This window comes from Crinia signifera, chromosome 1 (genome assembly GCF_055691185.1).
Source record: "Crinia signifera chromosome 1, ASM5569118v1, whole genome shotgun sequence".
Lineage (NCBI taxonomy): Eukaryota > Metazoa > Chordata > Amphibia > Anura > Myobatrachidae > Crinia > Crinia signifera.
In genome coordinates, this window is record NC_139217.1 from 172,636,323 (window position 1) to 172,658,711 (window position 22,389).

Genomic DNA, 22,389 nt, shown 5'->3' on the forward strand with positions numbered 1-22,389 from the left:
ACTTGTGTTTATAGTGCATGGTGCATGGTTTTAGGCTAAATATGGGGGGGGGGGGGGTGCTGGTTATGCACACATGGGAGAATTATTTCATAAAGTGCTTCTATATTTAATATGAATCCATCAGGACTGCCACAGCAGAAAGTACTGCATTGTAGCTGTGCTTTGTTTAATGTAACACAAATATTATCATAGAGTAGTAGTACTGTATGCAAAATAAAAGTCTACATGTGACCAAATACTTGTACATTGCTTTTGCATTCATATGTAAAGTGTATAATAATTTCATTTTAAGGAGAGGAAAAAGTTTGGACCTCTTGGATGGAACATCTGCTATGAATTCACTGACAGTGACAGAGAGTGCGCATTGCTTAATTTGAACCTGTACTGCCAGGAAGGGAGAATCCCATGGGATGCGCTTACCTACATAACAGGTACACTGCAAAGCGCCACTGCAGGCAGCCCATATATGCCATGGCATGCAACTGCAAGTGCCTGAAGTCGTCATTTTAAACGTTTTAATTTGCTTATTGGCTCCTGTTGGTAAAGCTAAATGTTTATTTTAAAAGCTGCAGATTTCAATGGCTGATTTAATAATAGATAAATCAAAGCTGTCTAAATAATGAGAAAACATACATAACTTACATAGAAAATAAGGCATGTGTATAACTAGTTATGCAATACACGCCTGCACAATTACCTATTTATCTTACTTTATTTTTAGCATTGTGTTTCTCTATTTTCCCAATAATACTTTTCCTGCAGGTTACTATTACTGAAGTATTGTCACAACCTCCCAGACCACGGGAGTCTCTTACCGGGTCCGGGGCCGTGGAGTGTGGGGGCGGCAGCGCTGGGGGAAGGCAGCAGGATCCCCATCCAGCAGCAGGGTCCAGGCGGCATCAGGGCTCCGGGCAGTGGCAGGTTGGGCGGCGTGTTCCCCCGGTTTCTGCAGGAGTCTCCCTGCAGCGCCGGCTTCCGGGTTGGCGGGCATGCGCTTTACTAGGGGCGCGTGAGCCAAGGCAATAATGATGATGATGAAGCTCCTGATCATTAGTCAGTATTGTGTTCAATAATGTGAGATTGACATATGTGGGTGAATAAGAAACTTAAGGCCCAGTTTCAATAAATACATTAAAAGTGACATCATCTGTTTAAACTTTTATGCCTTATCTGACTTACTTACCTTCTGCATTCATGATAAAGTGCTCTTCATCTGAGTTTCTGTATACTCTATCAGGTTACCCTCCTGACAATTAAATTAAATGGTGTATTGGAATAAGAAACAAAGCTGATGTCACTTAGCTTATACCAAAAAGAATTGTACTGAATATATATTTTTTTTACTGAATGCAGTGTGCTTTGGTAATGTCTTCCTATCAAAGTGATCAAAGTGAGTGCTGCTGGGAGAGCTGAAAGGGTCAAGTACTGGGAGCCTGGCCGAATGTGTGGGGTGCACCATCTTTGTAGATAACTAAGCTCACTTTACATATAGCAGGAATTTTGACCACACCATATTGGGGATATGGCTCCACATCTTTGGTAGGCCTGGGATCACGGATAGACAGAGATCCCCTAGGTTAGTCCAGCCCCCTGGCTAGTCTGTGCCCAACACACAGGTACACCCACGTATGACCTTATATTGTAGGCTAAAGTTGGTCTAGGAGACAAGAGAGCCTGTGTGCAGGCTTTGTGTGGGCTCCTTCCTCTATGGCAGTGTAGTAGATTCTAGCTTTGTGGCACCGTCCCATTTTCCCAGTGATTTCTGCTGTTCTGCATCACTGGCCAATGTAGGACTCAAGAAAGGTTAATATAATTATGGGTGCAAAGTGCAGTGTGGGCCCCTTGGACCCAGGGCCTGTTCATACCATACACCTAACACCATTTATAGATACAGTATGCCAGCCAATGCTGTAGTTGGAATTAACATGTCAGACAACATCATAAGATAAAATGAAAGTTAACTTCCAGAAAGACAAATACTGTACAAATATTTTATGTGTAGCACCTGCAGAGTTGCAGGCTTTTAATGTGGCACAGTTCTGCACCATATAGGTCCTCTGAGTATTTGTGCAAATAATGCATATGTCAAGCTGTGAGGGATTACCATTAAAAAGCATATGGCAGTGGAACTGAAGCATGATACTGTCTTACAGGGGATATTACATATGGAGGTAGAGTAACTGATGCATGGGACCAGAGATGTTTGAGAACAATTCTAAGAAGATTCTTCTCTCCAGAGACCCTTGAAGACAACTACCTTTATTCTAGCTCAGGTAACCAAAATGGAAACTATTATGACATGAACATTTATCACAGTTTTATGTATATTGTAAAAATATAATAACAAATGTGCTAAGAACAAGTTAAAGTGTAGCTGAAGAAATAGCAAATCATTCATACCCCTTTCACACCAGAAAATGCAGGGACTTACCTGGGAATAGTGCCCCTGCATTTTTTGGTGTGAGGGGGCAGGTGGGGGGGAGGAGGGGTGAGTGGGATTATGCTGGTGGGGTCGGCCAGGGATTGGCTCAGGGTGGAACTATACCCTTTTAGTCACCTGGCGGCTTCCTCCGGCGATGAGAGGGGAGCAGACTGGAGGACTCAGCGCTTTCCACCCGGTGCCGCGCTCTCCACCAGCAGCTACAGGCCGGATCCCCTGACCGGAACCCCCCCCCAGGCCTGACCTCCCAAACTGGCACCCGCACCACCCCCTCATGGACGTGATCCCCTGGGTCCGGCACCCTGGCTGCCGCCATCTCCTGAAACCACAGAATGACTGCGGTGAGTAGAAGCTGGGAAGCTGGGTTGGCCCTTTCACACCAGCCAGAACCCGGGCTGGTCGCGGGAGCAACCCTGCTAGCTAGTAGGGTTCAAATCCTGGCAAATTTACCCAGGAATTTGGCCCAGGAACCTTTCACACCAGCCTAAATTCCCGGGTTTGGCCGGCTCTGGTGTGAAAGGGGTATTAGGGTTATACTTGCAGTGTTAACTGTATCATGCATAGTGACAAAAAAAAACTGTAACTTCTTTCTTATATACCCCACCAGGGCGTCTAGGTCCAAAAAATGTATAAATCTATTTAGGAGCTTTATTTTGACATTTTATGCTTAGAATATATTCTGTGCATGTGTATGGATTGATGTGCACATACGTTAGGCCAAAAGTGACAAAATAAACAGCTATTACTTTTTTCGTAATCCCCTCGCAACTTGACTGTCAGGAAGTTGACATTTGTAGGTAGTAACCTGATGTTTCCTGGGCGTAGCTGTAGAACTGTAGGCACGCCCAAGCGTTTTCAGGGAGGGTGTTTGACATCAGCTACGGCCTCGATCAGCCTGTCTCTGTCCCAGACTGGCTGGCGATCGGCGATATTTTCTCAAGCCATTCACAGACTTGCAGAGAACAGGTTTTCACTCTGTCTGGGTGGTGACTATATGATTGCAGTTCTCTGCAATTTTGCACAGCAGCAATCAGGTCTGAATCAGGCCCATTGTTTATTGTCTGCTTTGCTCGCATGTTTCAAAACGTTTGCTGGTGTGCACTGCTTCTTTTAATTTTCACTATCCCCAATCCAACACTAAAATGTGTACATATAATAAGAGAAGTTCCCGCTATGTGACTTTCAGGTGCAGTGTGCTAATGATTTCTGTAAACCTCATCACCAATACTTGTGCATCAATTTATTAACTTTGAAGCCCCAGTGACTATGGAATACATAAATCAAACTGAGGGCTAGATATTGTATTTTTTTTATTTTTTATTTACTACAACCCAGGTTTTCAAATGACCTTATCACATACAATAATAGGATTCACTTTAATCTGCACTGGACTGGCACTTCAGAGTGGTCCATCTATCATAATGTCCTGTAAAGGAAATAGGAGGCTCTTTTGTGAGGTTAAGAGTCACTTGTATCACAGGTAAAAACAGGGATTTCTATTATATGAAATAAATCAGTGGTAACCGTCTAGGCATAGATGCCAAACAATCTGTCTTTGGAACATTGTGACTTTGAGGACAATAATATTGTTTATTTTGCTTTGGTGGCTGCACTATTAATTGTTTTTGAGCACTGTAAATCACCAATTTTATTGTATAGATGCTCAACTACCGTTCTCAGTGACACACATTGGACTTGTATAATTTATTGACATGATACTTATTTATAACCCTTATACTCTTCAGTTATTGTTCATTTAAGAAAAAATAAGCTTTGAATTCCTTGCTATTTAAACCCTTTGTTGCCTATAAACAGGGCTGTCATTAGAAATTGTGGGGAAGACAAAATAGTTAACCCCCCCCCCCCTCCACAACAACCCACACACTGTCCAATAGACACACACACACTGCCCCATAACCAGTCCCATACGCACAAACACAAACACACACCTTGTATTGAGAGGGGACCAGGGTGGTAGCAGTGTTGACCAGGACCACCAGCAGACAACCTTGGAGTCACAGAGCCACCAGCAGTATTTTGTATTTGCTTATGGCAGTTCGGAGCTCATGGACCGGATGCCATTCAGGAGTTGCTAATTGACAACTGATTGGCTAACGTTCCGCAAGCTCCGGTTGCTATCATTGTTTGTGGCCATCACTAGATTCAAAACATCACAGGCTCTGTCCCTCCATACATAGATGGCTGCTGGTGGTGCCAATCAACATTGCTGTCACCTGGCTTTGAGTTATAAGATATAGAATTAATGTTAAACTACTCATACAGTATAGGTGGTGGTCTCTCAATAATGCCGTACAGTGCTATGATCCATCTTATGCATTCCTGTATCACCTCAACAAATACTAGAAAGTATCCACCTAAGGATCTCATTTCCTTCTCTCTTTTCACACTCACTGTACACTGCCATTTTCTCAGCTTATTAAGACCCCAACCCCACTCTGTAAAGCAGGATGCTCTGTAAATGTTAAGTTGACATTAAAAGGATGGATCACTTTATGCATCACCCTTGGCAATTCAGGTATTAGGTTAGATTGGGAGGGTTAGGGTTACTTTATGCTGTGTGGGGGGGGGGGGGGGGTTGTTAGGCTACGGGTGATCAATGTTAATGATAAGGTAATAATACCAGAATGCCGTACGATTGGAGATGGAAGTCACATGACCGCAGCAAACCAGAAGGCACGATGAAGCTGTTTCTAGAAAAAATAACACAAAACAAAAATGTGAAAAACTCTAGTCGACCTTTTTCATGTCAACCCTGCCAATGCCGTCCTATTGCTTGTGTTTACCTTTGACAATGTCGACCTAAGGTATGTCGACATTTTTCATGTGGTGACCTATGTATGGCCCGTTGACCAATAATGGTCGAACTATTGACTCTTGACCTTGATAGTGTTGACCTGCTGACCTCATCCCAGCTCAGATAATATGCTTAGACCTCAGAAGGCATTAGGAAGCGGAGCGGACAGGTAGTATTGAGAATATGCTAAAAACCTGCTTGCATACACTAAAAGATGTTTAGCAGATAAAGGCATATTAAGATGCCTATTTTGTTTTACAAATGTTTCTCATTCTGAGTATGTTCCACATTCTTGCCATATTTTGAACGTGATTACTATGGGTGTTTCTTCCTGGAGTCCATGGGAACCCCTATGAGGATACTGCATTTGCCCTTTAACAATGGTATTGCTGTTTTCGGAAAGGTTGACACCCTGTTAAATCTTAAATAATTTCTGTTAGATCTTCACAAGTATTCATAACACACATTAAATTGTACAATAAAATATTAAACTCCTGAAGGGCTACAAACTCCCAAAGACCTTGAAGTGTGCATAACTAAAATACCTAGTTCTTAGAAATGTATTATTCATACTGGTCAAGTTAATGCATTTCATTTGTAGTGTTGCAGCTGAATGGTACCGTATGGCATTTGGTAATGTAAAGCGGGCATTGGTGGATGTCCAGAATAATAGCATAACAGTATCTCAGTTCTATAACACATGAATTAAAGATGAATTAACAACATATAAAAAAAAAAAAAAACAAGTGAATTTTCTGAAATATTCTCAATTTAATCATATCATAGATAATATAGATAATTAGAAGTCACAATCCAGAAAAGTTGTTTTCAGACTAGGATATTTGTATGTATATTTTATTTAAAATCAATTACAGTACATGCTTTCTTACAACTTTGATCTTCATTCTGTATTTTTATTTATATTCAAAATCTTGAGTATAAAAACTAATGAGATGTGTTTTTTAAACACACTTAGGTATATATTTCAGTCCAGATGCTGACAGTCTGCAGTATTACAAGGAGTACATAGAAAATCTGCCTTTAACTGATGATCCAGAAATATTTGGAATGCATGAAAATGCCAATTTAGCTTTCCAGGTTTGTATGCTTAAGGGTACATGCCCTAATTTCATTGTGTGAAGCATTGGATTCCACTCCAGCTTAAAGAAATATAATGATTTAATCATAATAGTCTGTTAAACACAGATAATAAGCTGTAGCTGCTATTGTATTTCAGTCTTCCAGTGATAATGCTGTTCTTCTTGGAACTGTAGATGTTGCAATACAAAATCACATCTGCTACTAAGTATTTAAAACACAGCTTATGAATAGCTATTATAATATTAATAACTAATAAGCCCGCTCGAAGCAAAAGCTTTGAAAGCTAGTCTGCTATATTCTGTGTTTGTGCATGTGTGAGAAAGATATGTAGTTTCACTCCCTACCAGCAGATGGCAGTGTCTTGCAGACTCACAGACACTAGAAAATATATATATATATATAATGGAAGTCCAACCGCGCACAGTCACTTGTTTAAAATAAGTCATTTTAGATGTATGTCTGCTGCTATCTCCAAGGAGCTAGACCAATGCTCCAATGTCCCAATAGATATATGCAAGAGAAAGGAGAGGGAGCGCAGAATCAGCATAAGTATAAACCAATTTTACTTGTGTACAAATCTCACATACATTAAAGTTAAAAGCAATCAGCTTGCCAGAGATGGAATGAACGTCCACAAAAACACCAGGCCAGCGGGAGAGACCGGGACCAGCCTTGCTGCACCGCCGATAGTTCAGTGGACCAGGACATCTGCATACAGTGTTGTCTTTCGGAGGCCACTCTATGGGGGATATTCAATCGCCGTCGAGCATCTCCCGTGGGGGAGATGCTCGACGGGCCCTATTCAATGCTGTCTTCCCCGACAGCATTGAACAGGGTTTCCTGGCAGAACGAGCCCGACATCTCTAGCTGTCGGGCTCGTTCTGCCGAGAACAGCCGGGAAGTGACGAGCTGCCGGCTGCATCTCGTCACTTCCCAGCCGCAACTCGCGGCCACGCCCCCTTCTCGTCCCGCTGCAGGCGGGACATTGAATCCCGCCTGCATGTTCTCGGTCGAGCTGACCGAGAACGGGACTGGGTCACAGCAGGCGAGCAAGCTCGTCTGCCGTGACCCGAAGATTGAATACCCCCCAAAGTCTGGGTAGTCAATGCACAGTGAAAATATAACTATGAATCCATACACTATAAGCCTCAATGTCTCACTAAATACATACAGTAAAAGTATAACAAAATCTACAAATTTGTGTGGAACATACAAATGTATTTTTTTATAATTTATGGCCAATCATGTGTCCAGCTGGTGTCTCTGGTGATCATCATGCTGTCATGATGATGGGCCTGTATTTATGTGGAGGCCTGGAGCTGCAGTTCCATTCATCTCATTGTTAATATGGCCCTACCTGCAGGGAAGAACTTTGGGACCTTAGGACTTCTTATCACTTTTCTGATCTTCATATGTACATTTAGTCCCCTTTTCATTTCTAAATTATAATACACTTTGAATGATTCTTCTTGTTATGTATGAAGTAGAGTTATTTAAATCCACAGCACCAGACCATCCCACAAGAGTATAGGAATGACAATAGAACAATAGTGGAAGGAGCTGTGGCAGTATTAAACTTCTCTCTGCATGACCTGATTAAGGGACATATGTATCAACATTTGGAAAGAGAGACAGATCAATTATTATCCAATAATGTCCTAACTGCTATTTTTCAAACACAACCTGTAATCTGACAGTTAGGGGCTGATTGGTCATCCACTTTAGCTCTCACTAAGCTTTGTCACGTACATTATGCCCCTAAAAATGGTGACCAAATGAGGTTTCATGACATTAGAAAAGATCTTGTAGTAAGAAAATGGGAAGCAATGTCTATATTTTTTTAAAATTAGGATATTTTTACAATTAAAACATTTATTTCTCTATATAGCGTAAGGAAACAAGCACTTTAATCAGTACCATATTAGATGTGCAGCCAAGATCTACAGCACAGGGAGGAGGAAAAAGCAATGATGAAATTGTGAGTGAATTGGCTGCCTCAATCCTGTCAAAGCTACCAGGTAATGTTTGTATTGTTTTTATATAACTTAATCGTCTGTATGTATAGATTTTATTATGCATGCAACACATACAACAGGTAGGGGCTAATTCACAGTTAAAACAAAATGAAAGCTGCTGAATCAAATTAGTAATGCCCCTCAGGTGTTGAAAGGTAGAGGGTTGTTCTAGAATGGAAAGACTCAAAATGTGTTTTCCCCCAGTATTCAAAGTTGCACACAAGTAGGCCGCAAGTGTATTCATATTGGTCCTGGTTTGAAGGTACAGCAAAAATAGCAAGTACTGCAACTGTGCACCTAGGCAAAACACGTGGCACTGCAGGTGGGCAGATGCAATATGTGGAGAAATAGTTAGCTTTGGATAGGGTGTGTCCAATTTAACTTTTTTACTACAGTGTAAAAATAAAGCTGTCTAATATTTGTCAGCTACATCAAAATGAGCCATTATTTACTCTGCACAGAAAACATATACATATATTTTCTCCCCTTGCATGGGAACATGGTTTGTTCGAAACCAAAGTTACTTGTTTTTTTTTACCTTACTTTCAAATCAGAATGAGGCCCATTTTGTAGTGGTTTACCTTACTGTGTCACAACAATGAGGTTTTGGGTTTGACTCCCACCAAGGCCTCTCTGATTCATTTATATGCTCTCCTTGTGTTTTGTGGGTTTCTTCCAGTTGTGCTGGTGTTTTTCAAAAACTGTGTGCATGTAGTAGTTAACTACTAAATATTCTCCAATTGCGCTGACAAGTCAATGATAAACCTACACCTAATTATGTTGGAGAATGACACTGTCAGTTGAGGGATTATTTTTCTCCTGCAGCTGTGGCCACGCGAAGAGTAATCCCGAGCAGTGCAGGCATCGGTGCTAATTGAAAAGTCCACAGAAAATGTATTTGCTGTAGTAAATTACTGACGCTATTTGAATACTCCGTTAATATCATACAATAATGCTTAATAATATTGCTGCATTAAATTTCCAGGTTAAACCCGCTGTGGAGCGCTGCTATATACATCTTGCAGCAGTTCCCAAACATGGTTCTCAAATCGTATCAGGTCAAAAGAACGACAATGTCGAGATAAACAATCACGTGGTCAACCAATAATGGTCAAATGCGTCTAGTTAGACATCTAAAAATAGTCAGCAGCATCTAGATTGACATTAACTGAAGATCGAAGTTAGCAAAAAGTTGTTTTTTCCAACTCATTCATACTTTACCATGGACATAGAGAGAGAGAATAAAATAGTGTGCCAAGCGGAGCGAGGCACCATGCCCAAAGCCTGGCATTGGTTGACATAGACAAAAAAAGTTCAAAAGCCATGTCGACCTTGTCACTGTCGACATTATTCCAAACTACCTTTTGTTTCCGTCGATCTGTTACTGTCCATCTAGATGCTGCAGAGTATTTTTAGGCATCTAACTAGACACATTCCACCATTAGGGGCCGACCATGTTATTGTCGATCTAGACACCGTGGATCTGCTATACAGTACCATAACCATTAAGTCATTCAACTGTGCTCAATCACATGGTTATTCTTAAAACTGGATGGTCAAAGTGCTTGAGGACCACGTTTGGGAACCACTGGATTCAACTGTTCTTTCAAGTACTTATATTATATTAGATTGAATAACTATTTTTGTGATGATTTTAAATTCCTATTATTAATTACTATAATAACATAAACACGATACCATGGTATAGTACAGTATACAGTTGTGTCCTCATATACACAGTGTTTATGCCATTTGGAGCAAAATATAGTACAGTATACAGTTGTGTCCTCATATACACAGTGTTTATGCCATTTGGAGCAAAATGCCTAGCTCATCTCTCATTAACTACTGACATACTTATTTAATTTAACACTACTGGTGGCAATGGTACGTACAAGCTGTGGCTGCTGCCTCCACACTTATCAGATGCTGCCTAACTAAAGGTGCATACAGAGTGGGCTTTGTTGAGCTGAAAGTAGTTTACTTTTCCTGCTTTTGTTATGCTCACCGGAAGCGAGACAAGGAGCCTAGCAGAATCTCCTTGATAGACAACCAGCAGGAGGGTTGAAGGATTATCTGACGAATGTCCACAGATGACTGGGCGCACCGGGTGCCAGCTGATGAACCACTGACGAGTCTTCTGGGCAGTCACCCAGGAAACCCTGGTCTAAGCCTACAGAGCACACCAGTGAGCCTTCTTGCCTATAACAGCCCTGTTCCCTTAAGACTTAGTGCGTCTACCGGTACTAGTATGCCGCCAGGACTTACGTCGACAGGTGACAGTGTAGGCTTAACCCTTGGAGACCCAGGTGAGCTACCAGTGAGAGGCAGTAGGGAAGGAACTATGCTATACCTACAGTACCCTAAACGAGGACACTAGGAGACGGTGCAGGGAAAGGCAAGGAGAGGAATGAATGAACAAGGATGTGTACACTCTAGCACACATACCCTAACAGTCTAAAGCAAATAATACCTATAGAGCCTGTGCTGGTAGGGGTGATATACATACACAAGAACTGAAGGGGTGAGACACAAACTATAAATAAGGTATATACAAAGACTGGAATATGTGGCTTTTTGCTACAGCCTTAGCAGGCCCCCAGGCTGGGGGACAGTCTTAACGTGGACAGCTGAGAGTAACTAAACACTCACTAATCTTATAGCCACAAATGATGAGTGAGAAATAAGTAGATGGTACTTGTGTTCAGTAAGTGAGGAGACCAGCAGGCAGTAGTAACCAAGGGCAACCTTAGGAGCCTGACAGCAAGAGGTTAAGTAGCAGTACCGGACTGACCAACAGAGTAGCCACAAAGCCTCCAACCAGAACTCTATAACAGGCGCCTGTTTGACACCCTAGGATGGTTTAAAAAGGAGCCCCAAACAATCACCACCAGGCACAGCCCAAAGATTAATTAGGCGGCAGCTTTAACTAATTTCCCCGACTGCCCGCAGCTGCATGGCGTCGCCTAGGCAACTGCTGCGGCAGAGGAGGCAGCGGGGGAGACGGCGGCCGGATGTTCGGGACTAGAAGTCCTGCGACATCCCGGCCGCCTAGCAACCGCTGGCACACTGCGGGAGCCGCTGGCTGAGGGAGGGAGCCGGTCACGCGGCTCCTGACAGATTTTAGCTACTTTGAGTTCGAAATGGTCTAGTGTTTATGAGTGTGCAATAAATAGTGAGAGCTGATGTGTGCTCCGGCATCATCGCCATCAGCCTGTCCCCTGCTATGGAAAGTGGGCCACGTGAAAATTGTTCAGTGTGTATGCACTGAGCGATTTATCGACCAGTGATTTTCATTATATCGCTCGGCATACACACTGGGCAAAAATACCCAGTTTTTATGCAGCTTTAGATTGCTGATTGCTGTCTGATCACTGTCTACATTTCTAATGTAGAGCAGTCAGCAGCAGCAAAAAACAAAGCACAACACTATAATGTCACTTGTGAGGATATTTGAATGATGGTAGGCTAAATTATTGACTAGGGAGCTGTAATACCTTGCACTGGTCCCAGACATCCATCTTCCATTGTGTAATTTATGAATCAGTTATGTGATTGAGCTAATCGTTTATTTGTACTTTGCATATTTAGAAAAATTGGATATGGAGGCTGCATCAGAAATGTTGTTCACCAAAGATGCTAAAGGACGCGTTAGTTCGCTGACAACTGTACTTGGACAGGAAGTGGACAGATTTAATAATCTTCTCAAAGTACTTAAGGTAAGTTAATTGAATCATGTATGATTGCACCTTACTCCATCAAGCATTTTTTTCCTTGGGATAAAAAAAAATATGGAGGGGAAAAAAGAAATGAGGGAGAAAAGGGGATGGTGAGCAAACAAAAAATAGAAAAGAGATGGGATGGGGGAGAGAGATTAAGAGAGAGGGGATGTGGGAGGTTAGTGGAAATGAGGAGTAGGGGTAGATTAGAGGGGTGGGGGGAAGTGTGGGGGAAGGGAAGAAAGGAGAAGGATAAAGACGGGGTAAAGGAGAGGGGAGGGAGAGAGGGCATGGGGCAAGAGGAGATGGATGAAAAGGAGAGGGGAGGGGGGGAGAGGAGAGGGGATGTTGGAAGAGGAGGGGGTGAAGATGAGAGGGGAGAAGGTGGAGATAAGATTGTAAGGGGAGAAAAGAAGAGGGGGGAGGAGGGGAGGGGGAGCATAAGTTTGAAGGGTTCTGACTGGCTTCCTCTTGGCAGATGCAGGTCTCCCAGTGCACTCACCAGTGAAAGGTACTGGGCTCCCCTGTTACAGGCCCTTTTCAAACGGGGTTCACCTGCTCCGGACTTTCCTCCGGGCTTTATTGATTCCCGGTGCCAGGCTCTTCTGATTCCCAGTGCTGGTCTCTCCTGCTCCCTGGCACCATGGTCTTTTGCGCCAGGCTGTACTGTTCTCCGGCGCCAGGCTCTTCAGTGCCATATTCACTGCTCCTCAGTGATTGGCTCCTTGCTGATGCTGAAGAAGGGCACAGGACAGCATGCGGGTAGTCAACATTTAAAAAAAAACTGGGACAAAAAAGATCAAAAGGGTGCAGGGGCTTGCCTACTGGACCCTCGGGCCTCCCAAGCCCCAGGGCCACATAGCAGTTGCATCCTTTGCACCCTCTTTAGTAAAGCAACTGAATGGAATAATTTCCCTGCATTGGTTATGAGGCAAATTTATCACTATGTCTACACACATTTTCCAATAAGGATTCCCAAGGGCACTGAAGAGTATATACTGATGTGTCCTCAAGCATCTAGTCTCAATGCGCCATGCACAAAGAGATCCATCAGTTTATTTGCATCACTATGCAGAGCATGCTGATTAAAATGATATACAGCATTTCTATATTCTGTGTGTAACTGCGGCTGTGGGCCAAATGTAATAGGGTGTGAAAAGCAGAAAGTAAAAGATGTTGGGAGAGTTTTCCCAATTTTTTAAAGCGGCAATCATTGAAACACTGAAAAACCAGGTTGATTTTGCCATTGAATTGATAGCCGCTTTTAAAAAAATAGGAAAACTCTCCCAAAATCTCTCACTTTCTGATTCTCACACCCAATTACATTTGGCCCTATATCTACATATGAAATTCTACAAAGCATAGCATTAGCAATGCCAATAAGATGCATTTTAGTGGTAAATTGGTACAAAAAGCCGCTCAGCGCAACCAAATCATGCCAATGCATGTGCAAATAGAAGGGCTTTTTAACGTGCAAGGAGGCTCGATGTAGGGGGACACATCTGTATGTGTCAAACTATAACTGCTTAGGGGCTTGTTTCTTTTGGATGTAAGTACATTTTTTGTATGTGCACTTTAACGCTGAACTCATAAGTATTATTTTCACAATCTCTCTAAAATGCTTTAGAAAAAGTAGGCAAGTATGCTTTATTAGCTATAACATTATTTGAAATGGACACATACAAAATACTGCCCTGATACCAATGAAGGGGTCTCCGCCCAGCTCTGTGTACCTATACATGGGTTTCTACCTATAAGCAGTTTCAATGGCATTACTGGTATGGAAATGGATAGTACTAAGGAGGTTAAAAGTGGACTCTCTGCACTACTTGTGGCCTCATTTTTCTTAAGTTGAATCTACCGTAACTTACCTGATTAAGAATTGGTGCTATTCATTTTTGTTTTGATTGCAAGCTACCCTTACAAACTACTCATCACACTGGCAATGACCATATATTTTGGCATTTGTAATTTTTAGACTCCACAAGCTTACTTGGGAAAAACAGCTTGATGAGTAAGATACCCTGTGCTGTGGAGACAATGGCCCCTATTCAGATCTGATTGCAGTACAAATTTGTTTGGAAAATGGGCAAAACCATGTGCACTGCAGGTGGGGCAGATGTAACATGTGCAGAGAGAGCTAAATTTGGGTGGGGTGTGTTGAAACTGAAATCTAAATTGCAGTGTAAAAATAACGCAGCCACTATTTACCCTGCACAGAAACAAAATAACTCACACAAATTTAACTCTCTCTATACATGTTACATCTGCCTCACCTGCAGTGCAGATGGTTTTGCCCATTTTCCAAACAAATTTGTACTGTGATCAGATCTGAATAAAGTCCAATGTGCGCCTGATTGGGAGTATAACAGCGTGGCATGCCTGCCTGGATGCTGTACACAGATGGTGCTGTGCCACCAGTGTGTCATGCTGTCACTCTCAAATAAACTCCACATTGAATTGAACTATGCCCGCATCATTGTATTATTAGTATTACCAATTATAACTCCCAAAAATGTATTAGACTGAGGAAAGCTGTTGACAATGTTCTGTGCTATTATTTGTACAACAATGCGGGCCTGATTCAGAAGTAGACGGTTCTGCAAATTCTAGTTTCATGCTCCACCTGCATAGGGACGAATGTGCAAGTGCTGAAACTCCCACTTTCCCCCATCTTTGTACGCTGTAATGGGGCCTACACACATAGCAATTGACCTTACATCGCTGTGTGTGTAGGGGCCCCCGATAGCGGTGCGTGGCGCTATTGCCGGTAGAATAAAGAATGAGCAGGGACCATAAATATCATCGCCAGTGTCCTCTCACTGGAGAACACTGGTGCTGACAGCTCGCTCAGCACACAGCGCTACACATCGCGGTGTGTGTGTGTGCTGAGCAGCGATGTGTACTAAGCGATCGCTCTGCACACTCACTATGTGTGTAGACCCCAGGGAGTAAAGCGGTCCTGGAGAGTTGGTCATTTTCCTTGACCACTTAATTCCTCCCCATTACCCTCCCTCTATTTGGCAGATCCAGGGCCAATGGTAGGGTTTTTGGCATCCACTTGCAAACTATAATGCTTTTCTGTTAGAATTACTGTGCAGGGCCAAGACGAAGGTTGAACTAGTTCCACTTCACCATTAGAGGTGGCGTTCCACCCCATTCCCCCCTCCACTTTAACGCCTGGTAGGCCCCATAACACCACTGGTGATTGTTAGCATGCTAATATATGCGCATAATTGCTTGCTCCAGACACTTGCTCCTGTCTATGGCAGGTTCTTTGCTCTGCCGGAGTCTGGCCTCTGGTGGCAGTGGTTGTGGTTCTGGGAATGTAACCACTTTCACAAAGATGCTCACAACATTCTAATAACGTGTACATGAGACAGACTTTTTCCTCTCACTTCCACTCCACTCCCAATCATTTGCCCAGGAATGCCCGTCACTTGCCGCCTAACTTCTGGTACTGGAAAAAATCATTTGGTATCCCAATTGCACACTGAGTGAAACATAACTACATAATCATCAGATAATACAGAGATCTTGGATGCATATATCTGCAGATATAGGGCTAAGCCCCCAGGCCGTACGTCAAGGCATCTCTGTCACTGGGGGTCCCTAATACATGGTATGGGTCTGGGGTGTGGGCCCCCAACATGCCGACACAGGCTGAGTACACCAGGGCAGCACACACATGAAAATTAGTAGGGGTTAATAAGAAGCACATAAGTGCTATGTAGGGAAGTGAAGGTGTGATTAAAATACAAAATATATACAATGTTATAGGAAAGAATAAGTGTTAATAAAGTGTTAGGGTTAGTGTTAGGGTTTTTCCTAGACAATATTACCCCTCCCTTTTGGCACCTGAGTGACACACCTCTGATTGAGCAGCTTACCAACAAAAGTGTTGTGTAACTTCTGGTACTGTCTGACTCAATTGCAGCGTGTAGAGGTTTTCTGAATATTTGTGTATGCACAGTTGCAAATCATTACTCAGCTACATGAACATTGCTTTGTGCACAGTTTGTGCCAGCATCTGACTCATTATGAGAGAGTTTTGTTTACATCAAAATCAGTGCTATAAAATTCTAAATTAAAATCATGTTTTTCTGAAATCTTTGATCATAAATATTTAAAACAAGGTTTTAAATGTTTTGTTGCTTTAGATCTGCTAAATGAAATGTGAATATCCCACATGCTAAGTATTATGCATTTGTTTTCTCCCACAGAACTCTCTAGAGACACTTAATAAGGCTATTGCTGGTTTTGTGGTCATGTCTGAGGAAATGGAAAGAATATACAAAAGCTTCCTGAACAATCAGGTTCCCACATTGTGGGCTGATGCTGCTTATCCATCTCTAAAACCCTTGGGATCATGGGTTAAAGATCTGTTACTGAGGACATCATTTATAGATGTAAGCATTGACATACTGTCCAGCCCTGATGGGGAGCTTTCTCTCTCTCTCTCTCTCTCTCTCTCTCTCTCTCTCTCTCTCTCTCTCTCTCTCGCTTTCTATTTATTTGGTTTGATTATTGTACAGTATAATGTAGAAGCAGCCTTATTTACAGTGATTTATTTAAAAAAAATTCCAAACACAACGGTGTTAATGTGTGGAAATGTTGATTGTCTTTCTCCATCTTTGTCTCTGAGCACTTTATTGTTGCAATAGTGTTTTCTAGAAAAAATATTTGGAAAGTAATGGACACTCCTTTTTTGAAAACTATACACATATACACACACACACACACACACACATTACTGAGGAAAAAGAGTGTGTGCGTGGTGCGCAACCAAACAGCAGCTGACACGGGGTTGTCAAACCCCAATAGGTTTAAAAAAATTAAGAAAAGAAGAGTGTCAGCGCTGGCTATACCAATAATTGAATCAGACGGTTCTCAAAAATATAACAAATTTAATAACATATAAAACACAATATAAATGAAACATATATATTAGATAAAAGGTGTGAATCAATTGGTTGAATGTCCAATTTTAAAGCTTAAAAAGTATATCACCGGGATATTAGGGCTGGGTGGCATTTAGAAACTGACAATGAATGTTACCATCCTGGGTGGTCTGGTCTTGAGATATGTCCAGATGGGTGACTGGAAATGTCCTAAATTGTCCTATGTTTTCAAGGACTCAAGGTTCCCACTTGTACAAATTCCTCTTAGTTTGCTGTAATAATTAGGGATCAAGCTGTTATCCCAAATGCGATTGGTCCAGTTGAGTGGCGAGGGACATCTGTGTGTAGGTCGGACAGGTCACCGGTTCAGCAGGATGGTGTCAGAATGCCAGGATTGTATTAGCTCAACGCGTTTCCCCGGAAGGTTTGTGCATCCGGCTTCCTCACCAGTCCCTGGTACCAAGCCTGATAAAATTGAATCTTCGTAAACTAAGTATAATGGCCTAGCTATTTCTGAGCTAAGGTCCATTAGAGCCTAGAGTGTATGCCATCTGGCCGTATAGATTTAGTTATCTTAATTTTGCATTGTCGCTTACAAACTTCTTCCTCAGTTAAACAAGTATTAAGTAAGAGAATGTTATCATTTGTATTGTTTTGTGATATTCCCACAATTTATTCCTCTCTAGTAAACACTGATGAAAAGAAAGCTATTTATTTTTCAATTTTTCCTTATCATTAATCATTTTTCCTTATCATCATTAATCATTACATTTTTTTACCTTTACCAATGATATACTTTGAATTGCTCCAAAACATCAATTTCTACTAATATTTAAATGTAATAATATTATGCAATATTGTTTATTTTATTTAAGGCATGGATTCGAATGGGTCAGCCAAAGTCTTTCTGGATTTCTGGTTTCTTTTTTCCTCAAGGTTTTCTCACAGGTAATATCTATATGTCCTAAACTAATTTTTAATTATTATTATTTATTTATTTTATATATGTCCTGTCTTCCTGTCAGCTAACGAGAATGCAGCCAGTTAATTACTTTGCTTACTCACAGGATACCATCAGGGATGTACATATATATAGGTTTGATTTAGAACAGAACATCAAAGAACATATCTTGCGATATGCCCTAATACACCCATAATTTCCACAAGATTTTATGCAATACCGTTAATACTCATCTAATCATAGTTAGCTATGTAATACTTACACATTAATGTTTTAACTCTCATTTAGTAAAAAAATATTTTGCATCCTTTAAAACACATTGTAAGGTGACTTATAATCATTCTATAGCATGTGTATGCTTATTTTTTGAAATGTGCTTCACTGGGGTCAGAGTACATTTTCATTATTCTTAGTCTCTGCTGTGTCCTCAGATTTGAAGTGGGTAAGTATAACCTGGTTTTTATTGAATATATTGCTGTCATTTGATTTTAAAAGATTACTTCTCTCTATTAGCTTGTGAATGCTGATTTTAAATTCACTCTAAAGGCCCCCATACATTAGGCCGACTTGTCCTAGGGACAAGTCGGACCCAATTTACCTGCGAGCCGCCCGGCAGCTCCCCGGGAGGCTCACATACAATTTGGCACTTGATGTGCCATTTTTTACATGGGATAAATCGCATGCGATTTATCCCATGTAAAAAAAAAACCAGGGAGCTGCAGGGCGGTGAGGAGTAGTGGGGGCGGGCAGCGGCGGCGGTGGTGGTGGGGGCGGGCAGCGGCGGCCAGCAGTGGTGGGGGCTGGCGGCCAGCGGTGGTGGGGGCGGGCGGCCAGCGGTGGTGGGGGCGGGCGGTGGGTGCGGTGAGCGCTGCTGACCTGGTCGGGCAGTGTACTTACACATAGCAGCAGCGGGGACGGGCAGCGCAGTGGCGGCTATTATATTTTTAAAATACTTGTCAAATGACCAGCCGCTCTCTGATTGGCTGAGAGCTCTCCGGCCAATCAGAGAGCGGCCGGTCATTTGACAAGTATTTTAAAAATATAATAGCCGCCACTGCGCTGCCCGTCCCCGCTGCTGCTATGTGTAAGTACACTGCCCGGCCAGGTCAGCAGCGCTCACCGCACCCGCCGCCCGCCCCCACCACCGCCCGGCCAGGTCAGTCAGCAGCACTCGCCGGTGCTCAGGGACCCGCTGCCCCGGTGTCTGCATGCATATGCCTGTCAGGTGGCAGGCATATGCATACAGGGAGGTCGGACGTGATCGTATGTACAGACCGTCCGACCTCCCTGATCCGGTCCGATTCGCACGGGACCGCGCATCGGATCGGATCAGATATCACACACCTACGATTTTGGGCCGATTTCACCCGATTATCGGCACAAAGTGCCGAAATCGGATGAAATCGTCCCAAAATCGCATAGTGTATGGGGGCCTTAAGTTCGCTCAATTCTTTGACTGGCAATAAGATAACCATGTTATAAGTCTCCGTATATATGGGTGCCATGCCCCATTTATGGCCATTGTAAGTAACCAGCTACATGCCATCTCTTGTAGCTATTCATTTAATTGCACCATGCAATGGGAGAATCAGCTGTCTGATCCACAATTATACATTCTAGCTGGCCGGCTCATTGCAGTGAATATATTAGGGCAGAGGAGTTTTGAAAATAGCAAGTGTAGGATCAGTTGTATCTTAAACTCCTCTGCAGTCTTGCTAGCATCATAATTTATTCACTACAATGAGACGAGCAATACTAGATTGAAATGCAGCAGAATGACGAGCACTGCAATTGCTTAAAAAACATTTAACAATCTCTTGCTGCCTTGCTCAGGATAGTACAGTCTAATGCTGCTTTCCCACTGCAAACCCGTTTTAAGTTACAGGTAATCTTAAACGGTATTTAGCATTCCCACAGCAGCAGATTACAGTTTTAAATACCATTTAAGTACCATTCCCATTGCAGGTAAAACGTTTTAGCTCTTCAAAACGTTTTTACAGCACAAATGAGTGCCTGTGACTTTAATGGGCTTTTCAGGGTTGTGGGGAGTGTCACAACACAGGCAACAACCAATCGCTTAAATTGTAGCCTGTTTACATTAAGAATACCGTTTAAGATGCATTCCCATTGCCTCTTAAACGGTAGATTACCGTTTAAAACACTGCTTTGAAAACGGGTTGAAATACCGTTTAACTTTAAACGGTATTTCAACTCTGGCGCTTTCCCACTGCAGCCTTAAACGGTATTTTGCCCTCAAAAATCGGCAATATACCGTTTTAAGGCTGCAGTGGGAAAGGGGCATAAGCTGTGAGCAGTCACTATTCATTGTGAAAAACATCGCTGAATCATCTGTAGAGCTAGATAAATTGGTATTTGTTATGCAGATTGAATTGGTCAAGCAGCCAGGCATTGACGGAACCAAAGGCTGCAGTCTGGACCACAAACTGTATAGAGGTGTCAGGTGGCTGAAATGAGGCAGACAGAAGAGTAAAGGTGCCCACAGACGCATCAATTATCGAATGCGTTTTGTACTTTTTAAGCACAAATTGCATCTTATGTACAATTATTGGATGGTGTTTATGGGCTTGTGCGATGCGATGCGCGTTCCCGGGAGCCCGATATTGTATGTCTAAAAAAGTACGTGCTGCACGTACTTTTTAGACTACATCTGAAATGTAACATTACAAACATGGGTTCATCACATCACATCACATGCATCCAAGTGCACATTGCATAGCAAGCTGGAAGAAAAATTGTATAGAACCATTGTACAGACAAAAACGCATAGCACAGTACAATTGTAGCGTCTGTGGGCACCTTAAGATCTGCTTGGTCACTGTGAGCATGTAAACACATAAACACATTACAATGCAACAGCAATAGCTCAGTAATTGGTGAATATTTATCCACCAATCAGAATGCAAGTAAGTAAGAGTAAGTGGCCAGTTTAGTTCAATGGTATGTGTATTTGAACATTAATCTACAGTAATTCATCTGCAGTAGTTACACAAATAAAAAGTATAATCAATGAAAAATCATTGGGATTCATACATAAAACGCCTCGGTCTGCGCAGGTGCACCTAGATTCGTCCAAAGCTTATATGTTTACTCAGAAAGATGGTGCACAAGAGCAAGGATTACACTGGTGAATGCCAGGAGTTCGTCAGAGTGAAGGATTTCTTTGTATAGGAAGGCTAAATTAGGCACATTTGAGGACCAAGATACTTAAATGAAGAGTTGGGGCAGAAATGGCTTTTTATGGCTCATTCACTGGTGTATGGAAGAACCCACAGCTACAAATTGGTGTGGATTCGATCTCATAGTACACTCCACTTTAAATGGGAAACGTTTTGTGCCTTGCCAGCAGTGGCAGTTCCTACCTTTAGATTTAAGGGGGGCTGTATTTGTCTCACCACTGCAGGTTGCACCTGGTATATCACGTACTTGCACCTGGTATATCACGTACTGATAATCTACAATTAATATCCATGTGAGCAAACCTTGAACTAAATCAACGCAACTGCAGTAATATAGTTTCTAGGGAATCGGTACATCTATCAGAATGAACTTAGGTCTACAGTCATTAGGTCGACCCCACTAGGTCGACTGGCAGGAAGGTCGACCTGATTTAAGGTCGACATGGGCCAAGGTCGACATGACTTAAGATCGAATTTGCATAAAGGTCGACATGAGGAAGGTCGACTGGTCATAAGGTCGACATGGGTTTTTCACTGTTTTTTTATCCGAATGTCGACACAGTCGACATGGACACAGTTGGCAATGAGAATCGGACCCTCGCATAGCTCGCTTCGCTCGCAATGCTTCGGGCACGGTGGCTCGCTTCGCTCGCCACAGCTTTAATAACCTCCTCCACGCCCTAGTGGATGGTAGGGCATGAAATACCGCCTGTCGGCACATGTCGGCTCAAAAAACAGTGAAAAACCCCATGTCGACCTTATGACCAGTCGACCTTCCTCATGTCGACCTTTATGCAAATTCGACCTTAAGTCATGTTGACCTTGGCCCATGTCGACCTTAAGTCAGGTCGACCTTCCTGCCAGTCGACCTAGTGGGGTCGACCTAATGACTGTAGACCTAAGTTCATTCTAATAGATGACCGCATCCCGTTTCTAGGGCTGCACAGTCTGCAGCACCTAAATTTACATTATGGGCAATGATTTAACCCAGTGTAGGTTTCCTGCTGGATGCTCTTACTGCTAATCGCACTCTGGACTGACAGTCCTACAGGAGATAGAGTTCCCTCACTGAGACTGCAACCCTGTGTCAGATGATGAGAATGAAGTCCTTGCAGTTGGTAGCCACTACACATCCAACTCTATCTCCTGATCCCTGTGTGTTCATACTCATTGAGGGGTGGAGCATAGAGCAAGGGGCTGAGCCATATACTGGGACGAAGTCAAGTGTCAGGAGCCGAAC

General features: G+C 42.6%; 1 protein-coding gene across 1 annotated transcript in view; it reads left to right on the top strand.

Annotated features, from left to right (window-relative positions):
- The window catches only part of DNAH6 (dynein axonemal heavy chain 6), a 270,855-nt gene that overhangs the window by 242,773 nt on the left and 5,693 nt on the right, over positions 1 to 22,389 (top strand). Inside the window, 7 exon segments of the mRNA XM_083177142.1 lie at positions 293 to 431; positions 2,154 to 2,273; positions 6,232 to 6,353; positions 8,245 to 8,374; positions 11,963 to 12,090; positions 16,314 to 16,499; positions 17,867 to 17,939. Coding sequence (XP_083033268.1) covers positions 293 to 431; positions 2,154 to 2,273; positions 6,232 to 6,353; positions 8,245 to 8,374; positions 11,963 to 12,090; positions 16,314 to 16,499; positions 17,867 to 17,939 — 898 coding nt within the window.